At 37.3% G+C, this 14,250-nt stretch overlaps 1 protein-coding gene across 5 annotated transcripts in view; it reads right to left on the bottom strand.

Moving 5' to 3' along the window:
• Positions 1-14,250, bottom strand: part of SLC12A6 (solute carrier family 12 member 6) — an 86,737-nt gene that overhangs the window by 54,720 nt on the left and 17,767 nt on the right. The window contains exon 1 of one of the 5 annotated variants that reach the window (XM_029952627.1): positions 11,429-11,617. The exons of the other annotated variants lie outside the window; for them this stretch is intronic. Coding sequence (XP_029808487.1) covers positions 11,429-11,552 — 124 coding nt within the window. The 5' untranslated portion in view covers positions 11,553-11,617. Of the gene's footprint in view, positions 1-11,428; positions 11,618-14,250 lie in introns of those variants that run through there. 5 annotated transcript variants of the gene reach the window in all.

Raw genomic sequence — 14,250 nt, 5'->3', positions numbered from 1 at the left:
AAGATGGTTTCCTGGGCCAAACCCACAAAGACGGCAGAACTTACATAGTTAATAAAACAGAAAATCTCACCAAAAAATAATCCTTACTTAGGATTTGGGGATTGTTGCCAACATTCAAGAAGACTCTTGATACCTTATACCCGTCTTTGGCATTGTGGATGACCCAAATTATTTCACTCTAGAAAAACATATTTCATGTTTCCTTCATTTTAAAAGATGGTATTGGAAGACCAAGCCTAACCATATAGATTACTTCTTTAACAAGGAGGGTAAGAAATTGACACAAACACTCAAATTCTAAGGAGCTAAGAACTAAGGAGTTAAAAATATGTGTTATGCGGACTAAATTTTTCAAACATAAAGTTAAAATGGAAACTGCTGTAAATGTTGTATATTGACATTTTAAGAAACACTGTTTTTAGTGTGTATGTGAATAAACACAGGCACACAAACATGTTTTATTAATAAATGTGTCCATAATTAAATAAGTACATAAATGTTATCTTATGGTATATAATTGTTTGAGACTGGCTTCTTTCTTTCTGCATAAAGCCTTGGAGATTCCTGCAAGTTCTGCATGTATTGGTACTTCGTCCCTTTATTTACAAAGTTTTATTGAGGGGGGGCCTGGGTGGCTCAGTCAGTAAGTGTCCAACTTCAGCTCAGGTCACGATCTCACAGTTTATGGGCTGAGCCACATATCTGGCTCTGTGCTGACAGCGAGGAGCCTGGAACTTGCTTCAAATTCTGTGTTCCCCTTGCTCTCTGTCCCTCCCCCACCCACATTCAGTTTTTCTCTCAAAAATAAACATTAAAATTTTTTAAGTTTTATTGAGATATGACTTACATGCCATGAAATACACCCATTAAGGGCTCAATCCAATGTTAATATGTTCACACTGTTGTGCAAGTATCATCACAATCTAATTGTACATTTCAGTCCCCATACCCATGAGTAATCTCCATCTCATTCCCCCACCTTACTCAGCCTAAAGCTACCACTAATCTACTTTCTGTTTCCTAAATTTGCCTATTCTGGACATCTCATATAAATGGAATTCTATGTGGTCTTTTGTGACTGTCTTCTTCCACTTCACGTAATGTTTTCAAGGTTCACCCATACTGTGGGATGTATCAGTACTTCATCTGATTTTTATTGCCAAATAATATTCCATTATGTGGATATACCACATTTTATTTATTTAATCAATTCATCAGTTAGTGGACATTTGGGTTATTTCTCTCTCTCTCTCTTCTTGGCTATTGTGAATAATGCTGCTATGAACAACCCCATACAAGATTTTGGGCATATACATAGTCTCATTGCTTTTGGGTATATATTTAGGAATAGAATCACTGGGCCATATGGGAACTCTATTTCTTTTTGTGGAACTGCCAATCTGTTTTCCAAAGTGTCTACACCATTTTATGTTCCCACCATAAGTATATGAATACTTCAGTTTTTTCACATCCTTGTCAACACTTGTTATTGTCCACCGTTTTATTAGAGCCATCCTCGTGGATGTGAAGTGGTATCTCACTGTGGTTTTGATGTGCCTTTCCCTGACGACTAATGATACTGAACAGCTTTACATGCGCCTCTTGGCATTTGTTCATCTCCTCATCTCTACGTGGAAAGCTTTTGCCTCTTTACTACCCCCCAACAATTCTGAGGTTTTGCTTTGACTCATTTAGTACTTCTACAATATAATTATTGTCCCCTGAAGTATGTCCCTTTTGGTTATAATTTATACAACACATTCCCAGGAGTCTGTCATTGTACTATTTCTATTCCTTTCACCCTGTGATCTCTGTTCGGACTCATTTATTTGGTTAAAAACCTTTCTTAAACATTCTCAGAGGAGTTAAAGTGGTAACATACTTTCTAAATTTTCTCATACTATGTAACTCATTTCCCCCTAGTAGTGGGGATATCTTCACTGGAAATAAGGATTTGGGATTAATAGTCTTTTTTTTCTTGGTGATCTGTGGATACCCTTCCACTGTCTCCTAATTTCCAGTTCTGTGGTTTAGAATTATGATACCAGTCTGACACTTCATAGGTATATCATCCTTTTTATCTGTAAGCCTCGGAAATGAATTGATGGAGATCAAAAAATTTATCAGGATAACCCTGAGTGTGTTTTTATCACTGATCTTCCCTGGAACTACTTTCTGCATGTTGAAGTCTCTAACTCGGGAAATTTCTTTCTATTTGTTTAATTATTGCTTCTCTTCCATTCACTCCTTTTTCTGGAACTAATATAAGCCACATTAGGTGCTCTGAATCTCCCTCCAAATTTATCCTTTTTTTTTTTTTTTTACAATCTTTTGTATTTTTGGCTCTGTGCTATGAAATATTTCTTCCACTTGATCTTCCAGGCCAATAAGTGATCATATTCACTTATTCCTTTATTCAGTAATTATGTACTGTGTGCTTACCATGTGCAAGACAGTGTTCTAGGCATTGGGTGTTGACAACAGATTAGCAATGTATGCAAAAGTAAGAGTTCCTACCCTTACAATGCTTACATTTTAGTGGAGACAGTATATTAAAAAGTATCTGTACATGGATTGAGAGTCACATTATAATAAGTACTTAGCTGCGAAATCATATATTTTGCTCTATAAAGTCTTTTTTATACTTCACTTGAACTTCCTTAAATGCTCCTATTATTCAAGTTACTGTCTCCCCCAGCATTTTTCTTTAGCTAGTCTACCACATTGTTTATTCTAAGTGATTTTTCTCCTTCGGTTGCCTGGCTTCCCTACACGGTTCTTTTCCTTTATTATCTCAGAGGGGCTTAGGTTTCGTTGTTGGAGGACCACAAGTAAGTGGTAGCAGTCTCAAGAGAATAGACAGACAAAGCAGGCTCTATGCTCATAGGTAGACAGTCCAACGGGCAAGCTGACAGCCTTGTGGAGGCCCACAAGGAAGCCTCCCAACTTTCAGAGACAGAGAGATATCAGTCCCCCGGTTCTGTCCCTTTCTTCTCTCCTCCAGGAGTCCATGGATCTCTACCAAACCAAGCTCCTTCCTGGATCTGACATTGTTATCTTCACCCTAAGGCTCTTGACCAGCCCTGAGGAGCAAGTCCTGTGCCATCCCTCCCTGACAGAGCTCCCACAGAGCCCAGGCCCCACTTATGTCTAACTATTCACTGGATCCAGGGGCCATTTGGCTCAAACAAGGCAGATACAGGCTGGAGTCGGTAACAGAGGGACAGTGAGATTTCACCTTCCCAGAACCCACCCTGAAAAGGAAGCTCTGTTTACAGACTAATACAAAAAAGTCAAATCCTGTAAAATAGGTCAAAAATTTTAAAAGCCTCTATTAGGTCCAAAATCTGTGGGTTCTATCATTTTCAACTACAGCCCTTATGTTAAGCTCTGAGAAATAAGAAAGATCTTAATGTTACCTGAATGTAAAAGATATTGACTAGGTGGGTGAATTGCAAAAATAACTGTTATATAAAAGCCAGACAAAAGACAGTACATACTTTATGATTCCATTCATATAAAATTCTAGGAAATGCAAATTAATGCACAGTGACGGAAAGCAGATCAGCGGTTTCCTGGGGACCAGGCAAAGAATTAGGTGAATGGTTTACAAAAGGACACAAGGAAACTTTCAGAGGCAATGGAAATGTTTACTATCTTGATTATAACTGTTTCAGGAAGTATATACAGATGTCAAAACTCATCAAAATGTACACTTTAAATATGTGCAGTCTATTTTACATTAATTATACCTCAATAAACTTTTAAAAGAGGGGTGCCTGGGTGGCTCTGATGGTTAAGCATCTGACTCTTGATTTCAGCTCAGGTGACGATCTCACAGTTGTGAGATCAAATCAAGCCCTGCGTTGGGCTCTGTGCTGAGCATGGAACCTGCCTGGGATTCTCTCTCTCACTCTAAATAAATAAATAAACATTAAAAAAAACTTTAGAAAAAATACTGGCTGGGAAAAATATTTGCAATTTATATCACAAAGAGATGATATCCCCAAGTATAAAGAACATCTGAAAGTAAAGTAAAACACCAACAGAGAAGAGGTATGAACAGAAAGTCACTGAGCTTTTGTGGGTTTGAAATTTTCCATAATAAAATAAAAATACGTAATTTTCAATATATAATTTTACACTATCCCTACCCTTCATATCATTCGCAATACACCTGAAGAGATACAGACACAATTACAAAGCTATTCCAAGTTTGGGCCACACTGCAAAGTATATGTGCTGCTCAATGTGGATTGACACAATAATTAAAGCTGCGGTAGAAGATCAGGCAATTCATCTTGGAAGAAATGAGTATGAGCCTCGTCTTGAGAAGATGTGGGCTTACACAATTTTTGTAGTAGACAGGAAGCAGATGGCAGAGGAGAAGAGAGTTCAGATGAAAAATCTATGAACAAAGGCAGTGAGAAGGGAAAAGAGATAGACAGCTTTTGAAAAGAATGCTTTTTCACCATTCTTTTTTTTTTTTTAAGTTAATTTATTTTTTGAGAGAGAGCTAGAGCACAAGCCAGGAGAGGCAGAGATTCTAAGCAGGTTTTATGCTGTAATGCAGAGCCCAATGTGGGGTTCAAACTCACAAACTGTGAGATCATGACCCGAGCCAGAGTTAGATACTCAACCAACTGAACCACGAAGGCACCCCTCACTATTCTTACAATGACCATCAAAATCTCTTGTCACCAGGGGCACCTGGGTGGCTCAGTCCATTAAGCCTCTGATTTCATCTCAGGTCATGATCTCATGTTTCCTGAGTTCAAGCTCCAAGTCAGGCTCCACACCGACATTGGGGAGCCTGCTTGGGATTCTCTCTCTCCCTCTCCTTCTGTGCCTCCCCTGCTTGTGCTCCCTTCCTCTCTCTCTCTCTCTCTCTCTCTCAAAATAAATAAACTAAACTAAAAAAAATCTCTTGTCACCAAAAGACTAGGTGTTACAGTGGAAAGAACCCACAGGAAAGGAAAGGAAATCTAATTCACTAAATGAGGGCTTGGAATAGATTAAAATCATTTATACTATTCATGCAACCATAGCCAATCTCTACTACATTCTACCTGTATTAGTATTTTCTTTATTGAGACTTTTTTTTAATGTTTACTTATTTTGGAGAGAGAGAGAGAGAGAAAGAGAAAGACAGAGTAAGCAGGGGAGAGGCAGAGAGAGAGGGGGGGAGACACAGAATTGGAAGCAGACTCCAGGTTCTGAGCTGTCAGCACAGAGCCCAACATGGGGTTGAACTCACAAGCCATGAGATCATGAGTTGGACACTTAAACTGACTGAGCCACCCAGGCGTCCCAAAATGTAACTTTTTCTAATACACTAAAATAAACACATCTTTCATACATTCAGTAGTATATTTATTCTTAAAAGTTACACTAATGGGGCACCTGTGTGTCTCAGTCGGTTAAGCGTCCAGCTTCAGCTAAGGTCATGATCTCACAGTTCATGGGTTCAAGCCCCACATCAGACTCTGTGCTGACAGCTAGCTCAGAGCCTGAAGCCTGCTTCAGATTCTGCATCTCCCTTTCTCTCTGACCCTCCCCTGCTCTGTCTCTGTCTCTCTCAAAAATAAATTTAAAAAAGTTATATTAAAACTATTTCACTTACTCCGCATGCCCATCATTAACATTTAGTTTTTAATGAAGCCTTTATTCCTATCTCACTGATGAATGTATATCTCACTAGAAATCTGAGGAGTGGAGAAACAGTAAAGGATTGTCAGAGTAAACCAGGTTCCTTGTTTGTTCAGACTTCTCAATTTTTAGCATCATTTGTAACGGTATTCTACATTTAGAAATATTCTATACCAAATTAAAAAAAAAAATCCAACACATGAAAAGGCAGAAGCAGCAAGTAACTTTCCATTAATTTTGAGAACTACACAAAGGAAAGAATTAGAACCTAACAAGAATTCGGAACTACTGAGAAAATAGAGCACTCTAGTTCAGAAAACATAAATAATTATGTGTCTGCTTAAAGTAGAGGGACAATGTGGTGTGGGGAAAAGAAAAAAGGCTTTTGAGTCAGAGAAATCCTAGTCTGAATTCCCCGTCTATCACTTACACAGTCTATCTAATTTCTTGGCACCTAAATTCCCTCATCTATACAGCGGTGATAATGATTGCCTAGCCTGGCTGTTGTGAGGATTAAATAAACCAATATTTCCAGCACACTTAGCACACAACAGGTGCTCAACAATTACAAATATAATGTTGATGATATTTTATAATGTAAAACCACTGCCTCTTTCAACCTGGCAAAACCAAGAATGCTAAAGTGTTTAAAGTTTATCAGCTTACAGTCTATTTTTGTAACCTATGCCAAATGTCCAAATTCAGTCTGAAATTTGAAAACTTCGAGTATTTTACCATATTCTACAACTACACTTCACACTTTTATAATCCTAAAGTAAATGCTGATTTGAGTATAGATTATAAGAATATTAAGCAATAATAATGTATAGATGTTTTGGAGAAATTTTATCTTTATAGAATTAAATCAGTTCCATTCTGGTATATTCCCTGTTGGGCAAACATAGCAGATGACACACAGAGGATTGGGCACTAAGGAAATTTTGGGAAAGAGTCTAAAAACCTGGAGATAAGAGTATTGAAATAGAGAATGAAAGAGTTCAATATTGTCAGAGTATAATATAAAGAAGGGTTAACAATCTAAACAAAGTTTTAAGATGTAAAAAAGCTGAAAGAATTCAGAATCAAATTTCTTTTCTTGTATTAAGGTCTTAGATACAGCATAAAAATACATAGTAAAAAGAACTGGTAAAGTATTCCAGGGAGGTGTTCTTTCTGGCAATGATGGAATACAAGGGGGTAGGAAGGGAGGCAGAAAAACATGTCTCGCTGAGTCACCTTTAAGGATTAACTTTTGAGGAGTGCGTGGGTGGCTCAGTTAACCATCTAACTCTTGATTTCGGCTACGGTGATCTCAAGATAATGAGATCAATCCCCCCATCAGGCTCTGTGCTAGGTGTAGAGCTTGCTTAAGATTCTCTCTCTCCCTGTGCCCCTGCCCTGCTCCTGCTCATGCACTCTCTCAAAAAAAAATTTTTTTTAGATAAAAGGATAAACTTTTGAACCTCAGATTTTAAGACAGCACATGTGAATCTTTGTTAGATGGGTTTGTAAAAGCCCCATGTAAATAGTTAAAAGGACACACACAAAAAAGCTTTAATTCTTTACTACAGAAAAGATTTAATTTTTAATTTTAAGTAGGTTTGACACCCAGCATAGGGCTTGACCTCATAACCCTGAGATCAAGAGTCATAGGCTCTACTGACTGAGCTAACCAGGTGTCCCTAAAGATTTTTTTTAATCAATACAAAGAAACTCTTTAGTTGTCTATTTCAACCTATTTCAATGTTAGTCAGTAAAAGAAAGTAGTCCTATCATCTTTAGAACATAAGCTTTCATGGGTAACAGGTAGAACTAAGAGCAGTCTAACACCTTGTGGGTTAATAAAATATAAATTCTATACAACACAACCTCTCTCATAGTATGCTTTCATACCATTTGGATTACTTGACAGTTAACATCTGGACATGCTATTGATTACCAATATAGGTTCCTTTCTTTTCTGTTACAGGTCTGTTTCTGAAAATTTCCTTAGAATCCTACTTCAAAGAAAGGAGAAACTTTCCATTCTGCTATCTGTGTATATATCAAGTGAAGGTAAATCCAGTAGCTGAAATCTGCCTAATCCAGACAATATAAGAAGATCTGAAGAGTGAGGGAAAGAACAGTTATCTCACAGAAACACTTTAACAAACTCAGTAAACATTTAAATACATGAATAGATGAAACATTTATACCTGATTAAATAAATGTAATAAACAGTAAAATTCAATTACACTGTTCCTATAAAACCCATCACAGATCTGATAACATGAAATCCTGTGGACAAATAAACATTAAGATATAAAGTAACTTACTCTTAAAAAATAATGACTTCCCATCATTGTGTGATGAGAAGCACATAATATTTAGAAGTTTGAACAATGGCTCTGCTACTACTCCCATGTAGCTCAAGGCAAGTACTTATTATCCACAGACAGCCTCGGTTTAGCTCTGAAAAGGCATTAACTCCCATTATTCCCACAGAGTGAGAAGATGAAACTGATAATCCTTTATTAAGTAGCCTCATCTCTTAGTCCTCTTCACCATATGTCCAACGTGCTGTCTTAAACTTTTGTTTTGAACAGGCTGTATACCTTCCTCTCATTCCTGCTATTTTTTTACTATTATCTGTCATCTTCTCTAGATCTCCCTTAAAGAATCAGTTATGTCCCTATGCTCTGAAATACCCATCTACGGTCCCCTGTAGGCAATATTATTATTCTCTCCATCATCTGGTACTCAAAGCTGTTTCTTTTGTTCTTATTAAATGACCAATCACAGTAAGTAATAGGTGGCTCTTATTTTTGAATGCTGTGTCACACATGGAGTGTTTTATATTTGTTTTCCCATGTAATTCACAACTACCACATAAAATGGGTACTGTTATTCCTTTTGTTTTATCTAAGAGCAAAGTTAACTTAGAGAAATTAAATAACTTGCCCAAAGTCACTCAAATAATAATTAATACAAATTATCACTACTTTTAATTAGTAATAATTAGTAGGACTGGGATTCAAAGGCAGGTCCCTGGCTCCAAAGCCATTCTGCTGCCTTTGGTGGGGAACTTATACTTCCTATGCATTTGTAGTCTTAAGAAGAATGTACAACACCTGGCATGACATTTGCACTGAACAGGTGTTTGGTGAATTAAAAAGGCAGGGAAAAAAAAGTCTATTCACCGAATAGCCTCTTATGTGCAATTCACCTGGACTGAAAATACAAAAATGTCTGACCAGTCTCTATCTTCCAGGAGCTGTACAGTTCGTCTACTGGGGGAAGAGAGACCAGTGTAACAGGTCATTGTAATACAGATGTGGTTCTACGGACAAGTTGCTGAGAAAGCATAGGATGGGGCACTTAATCTGGTTAGGGAAGGAGGAAAGCACTCAAGAAAGGGATGTTAGTTAGGAATGTCTGAGTTTCCCTTCAAAACCAATTAAGCAGGAGCGCCCGGGTGGCTCAGTTGGTTAAGTGACTTCAGCTCAGGTCATGATCTCACCGCCTTTGAGTTTGAGCCTCACCTCGGCCTCTATGCTGACAGCTCAGAGCCTGGATGGAGCCTGGTTCAGATTCTGTGCCTCTCTCCCTCTCTGTGCCTCGCCCACTCATACTCTCTTTCTCTCAAAAAAAATAAAAAAATAAAAAAAGTTAAAAACAAAAATTAAAAAAAAAAAAAGCAGGGCTCTACTAGACTTGTAGCTAGCATGCTAGGGATTAATGTACTTCTTAAAATTGGCTTAGATTATGTCTATACTCATATTTCTATTTTCTCTCAAATTATATATCTAATTCAAATAAATCTCACCTTTGAAAAAACGCATTTTAAAGAATGATTTGCTTTCTAAATATGTCCCATTTACATTAAAGTACGTATTTTTCTCTCCTCACAGATACAGACAGAAAAACATTTAAAAAGTGGTTATAAAACTGGGTAGTGTTAGAAGTGCTTGCCACAAAACCACAATCAATTTAGGAGATTTTTTAACTCAGAAGAACAAGGGGTTGCAACTTACTACATGTCAAGCAGCTCCTCCCAAAACACCATCTGTCCTCAAGAATGTTAGAATCCAACCCCCCGCAAACAAATAAAACAACAACAACAAAAACCCTTTTAATTAAGTTTTCACCATAGGTTTCCCTCCTTCCCCTCTAATTTAACCCTACAATAAAGAAAATACAGTTTAGATAATATATTCCCAGTTCACTTACCAAACAATAGTTCATTCAAGTGGACACTTTCAGGCTGTCATGGAAAACGCCAAAATAAAAAGCCTTATTAAATTCAAGTTAGATTATATCTGTAACTTCTTTGCCCAAAGCAATAACTATGGAAAAACATAAATTAAGCCTAGCAATGTCACTTATTACAAAGTTGGCTGCTATCAAAAATTTTTACAGCTATTCCAGGTGGTTGCTAATAGATTAAATGATTTCAACACTGTTGTAATCTGAGAAAAGCAGATTCCACCAAACATGATGGGACCAGTAAAGATGAAATAATAGAGCAGAGGTAGTGAAGAAAGGAGATAAAAAACGAGACGTGAAATGAGGTATAGATGGACTTCACTTGTTTACATCTTGTGAAATTAATTAAGACAACAGCAAAGCCAAAAGCCCAAAGGGATTAAAATCCAAAGGCAGCAAATGTAAGCAACTAAGAAAGTGTAACTTCAAACACCCACAACCTGGAGAAGAAAACCTAACATTGAGCTAAAGTTGTGGAAAATCAAGTTCAAAGTAGGCTAAACTTACTTCCAACTTATCACCCTTGACTATTCAGCAAAATGAAAACAACCTGGCAAATAGTTTCCATAAAATCGTATCTGCTCCTAGTAAATTTTCTCACTAAAAGGAAAAAATAAACAAATGGAATATTTTTGCAGTCCTTTGTTTTTAAGTTAGAGATTCTTTAAAATTCACGATCGCTTGGTAAGACAGAAGACAGTAAATAGTTTACAGGAAGGAATTATGATGTGTTACTTGCTAAGGAAAAGTTAGATTCACAAAATTAAAGGAAATTTTGAGAGATTATTCCATTAGCTTTTACTCACATATGAGAGTTTTTTTGTGTGTGAAATTTATAGACTTAAAAAAATAAAGGGTCTTAAACTACTTCTATCTTTAATACAGTATTAACTAACATTTTAATTGCATGGTTTAAAAATTCAAAACCACAATCCTGCCAGCAATTGTAACTATTACCATTTAGAGAAAATAATAGGGATAATAACATTCATCAAATTTACTAAACCTGATGTTATGCTAGTCATCATAATGATTTACTGTACTGCTTTCGTTAAAGAATTCTTAGACCATTTGCTACTGAATTAATGTTTAACTGGTAAACTGAGGCAAACCACTGGATCATCTGAGAAGGCACAAGTGCAGAGTCCACTGTACAAAACTACTGAACCATGCTCTCCCCCTTTATGTACTTTTCCAGATATATTTTAAACTGAGCAAAAGGTAAAATTTAAATTCTGCATAATTGACTTTTACTGTGCCTTTCTTTTCACTTGAAAACTCTTCTCAACCACTGCCACCGATTCAATTTCACCTGTAGGTAATGAACACAGGACTCATTGTGGGGAAAACAAACCAGAATGGGGAAAAAAAAAAGTTATCAGATGCACAAGGGAGTGAAACAGTTTACTGAAAAACACCTTAAACACAATACTTTCCCTCGATCCTTAGGCAGTATTTTTTAAAAACATTTTAGTCACCATTTCTTTCACGAAAGACCCCACAGGTTCCAAAAGCTCCCAAACTGAGTACTCACCTAGTTCATCTGAATGCTGAATCAGGGCTTTTATTTCTGCTAAGCTGGTCTCCCCCTCTTGGGAGACCGAAGCTGCTGCCCCCTCCTCTGGGTCCTCTACCTTGGTCACGGTAAAGTGTGGCATTGTTACAGTTAGAAATCCCGTGCTCGTTCAGTGTTTACAACGCCTTCCACTCTACTTTCCTTACCTACCCCTTCCCTGCTGTGCCCCTTTCGGACTGAAATCACTGCCTACAGGAGACGGAGGCTGGGAAGAGGGAAGTACTTTCTGCTCACGTGACCCGCAGCCCCAAGGGAGTGGAACGCTGGAAGACACGCCTTCCCCAGTGTTTATCATTCACTCGAACGGATTAAGCACTCCACCCATTGCTTACGGTGCTTAAACTCAAGAATCCCAAGAACTTTTAGGCCTGCTCTTCCAGAGCTGCCAAAAGCTGAGAGTGGGCAGAATTAATGACCTGCCACCCACTGTGTGCTCACCCACTCGTTTCCCTCACTTAAGTTATTTCCATCCCTATGTGCACGTCATGATCTCAACTTCTGACACGTATTTCACACGAGAAAGATTAGGGAACAGTTCATTGTACAAACTTTTCTCTTTAAGAGAAACTGGCACCACGTATATTTAGAAAATGAAAACAATTTGTAAGCTTCTGTTGTTGCTTTATTTCAAAGCATACGAAAAATAGTCAATAATTCCTTATGGTCCAGATGAGACCACTCATTCAGCAAGTATTCAATGAATGCCTACATATTTTATACAAGGCACAGTTCTAGATACTGTAGTGTATACCACAACTTCCAAGAAGAGACATTAATATTCCCCAAAGTGCAAGTTTGGTTAAAATAGCAAAATATTTTTAAAGAGTTTAGACTTCTTTTTTTCTTGTACAGAGTTTAATCATCGTGTTTTAAAGAAAAAAGTTGCAAGAAAATCCCTCTGATGAGGAAGTGTATAATTCCTTCAACACATTTAACGTATTTATCTTGGTGTATTTTATCAGATAACTGTATCCAGTGCTCAGTTGGTGGCTTTAACAGTATGAGGTCTATCTCTGCACCCAGATAAGGGAGTTCAGTACATTGAGCCCTGTGTTAACTTTCAAGCTGATGATGTAATATAAAGGCTTTGTTGTTAGTAACACCTGAAAGGTAAGGCTGCACTAAATTTAACAGAGAAGGATAGTTTATAATCCTCACTTATTCCTATACCACTTCTAAAGGAAAAGGAAACCAATAGTTGTGAAAGACCTACTTTGTACTCTGCATTGCACTAGAAACTTTTCATTGTGACCTTATTTAATCATCACAGAAACATTAGGCTATGGAACTTGCCTAAAGTCAGAGTTTGTAAACAGTGAAGTCCAATCTAAAAACCTGTAATAATCCTTGTTGGTACGCAGCATGGCAGTTTCAAAGAAAGAAAACTCATACGCATGCCCCAAAATTTTATTTCATGGGTTCCCTTTAGCACCGATTAGTGATCTTGGCTGCACACTGGAATCACTGGGGGAAATTTATAAACTACTGATGCCTGAGTCCTATCACAGATACTGTAATTTAGTTGCTCTGGAGTAGAGCCTGGGCAATAAAGCTTTTAAAAGCCCCCCTATCTCCCAGATGGTTCAAACAAGCAGCCAAGATTGCAAATTACTACTGAATGGAGAAAAAAAAGTTTATCACCTAAGAAGTCTTTTTAACTACTTTATTTTTGAAAGAAACTAAATTAAGTGTGGTAGTGCCTTGGTGATTTTCCCATACTTACAACTCAGGTAGCTACTCTACTAACTCATTCAAAGGAACTTACTTAACTACCAAATTGTCAAAAATTTCAATAGTAGATTCTGGTCTCCAAATTCTTTACTACTTCAGTGCCACTGGCTATTTCTAATAAGATCTTGCCTTTCATATTTATTATATAAAGGGAGTTGAACTATGGCTAATCTACAGTTGCTGGACAAGAACAATGACTTATGTTATGTATCTGTGCATACCCTGTGCATATAAGTCTATGCACAAATGTTATCCTGTCACCTCTCCCCTCTAAAAATATCCGCAAACCAAACAAGTAGGAAGATCAACATTTCTGTTGATCTATGCTAGGAGTATCTATTTACCAAACTCGATGACTTGATACCACAGTGCTCAGCAATTTTAAAATAGTTCTCTCCTAGAGTGGACTATAGATAAAAATGCAATGGCATAAAATACTGAACACAAAGTTAAAGTAACACAGAAAAAGCTGGGTGTGTGTGTGGGAACTGGTAAAGCTGAGGGGAGTGCTGTGTGCACAGTGATTAGATAGGGAAAGTAGGATATAAGAAAATGCTATTTAAAGTACAATAAACTACCACAATGGGGGCACCTGGCTGGTTTAGTTGGTAGAGCCTGCAATTCTTGATCCTGGGGTTGTAAGCTGGAGCCCCACATTGGGTGTAGAGACTACATAAGAAATAAATAAAATTTAAAAATCAAACTAACCACAAGAAAGTACCACTGCATAGCCACACTAATGGCTAAAATTGGTAAGACTGGAAACACCAAATCTGGTGAGAATGTTAAACAAAGGATACTTTTATACATTGTTCCTGGGCAAAAATTGATTCACCCACTTTGGAAAAACGTCTAGTACTCTCCCCTGTAACCCAAAAATTGCACTCCTAGGTATTTATCCCCCCAAAAGGGAAACATATTCCCACAAAAAGACTTGTCCAAGAATAGTCATACCAGCTTATTAACAATAACCCAAAACTGGAAACAACCCAGTGTATATTGATAGAAGAATGGATAAACCAACTATGATGTATTCATACAAAAGATTA

This window comes from Suricata suricatta, chromosome 9 (genome assembly GCF_006229205.1).
Source record: "Suricata suricatta isolate VVHF042 chromosome 9, meerkat_22Aug2017_6uvM2_HiC, whole genome shotgun sequence".
NCBI lineage: Eukaryota > Metazoa > Chordata > Mammalia > Carnivora > Herpestidae > Suricata > Suricata suricatta.
The sequence above is the reverse complement of the archived record's forward strand: the minus strand, read 5'-3'. Positions and strand labels throughout refer to the sequence as shown.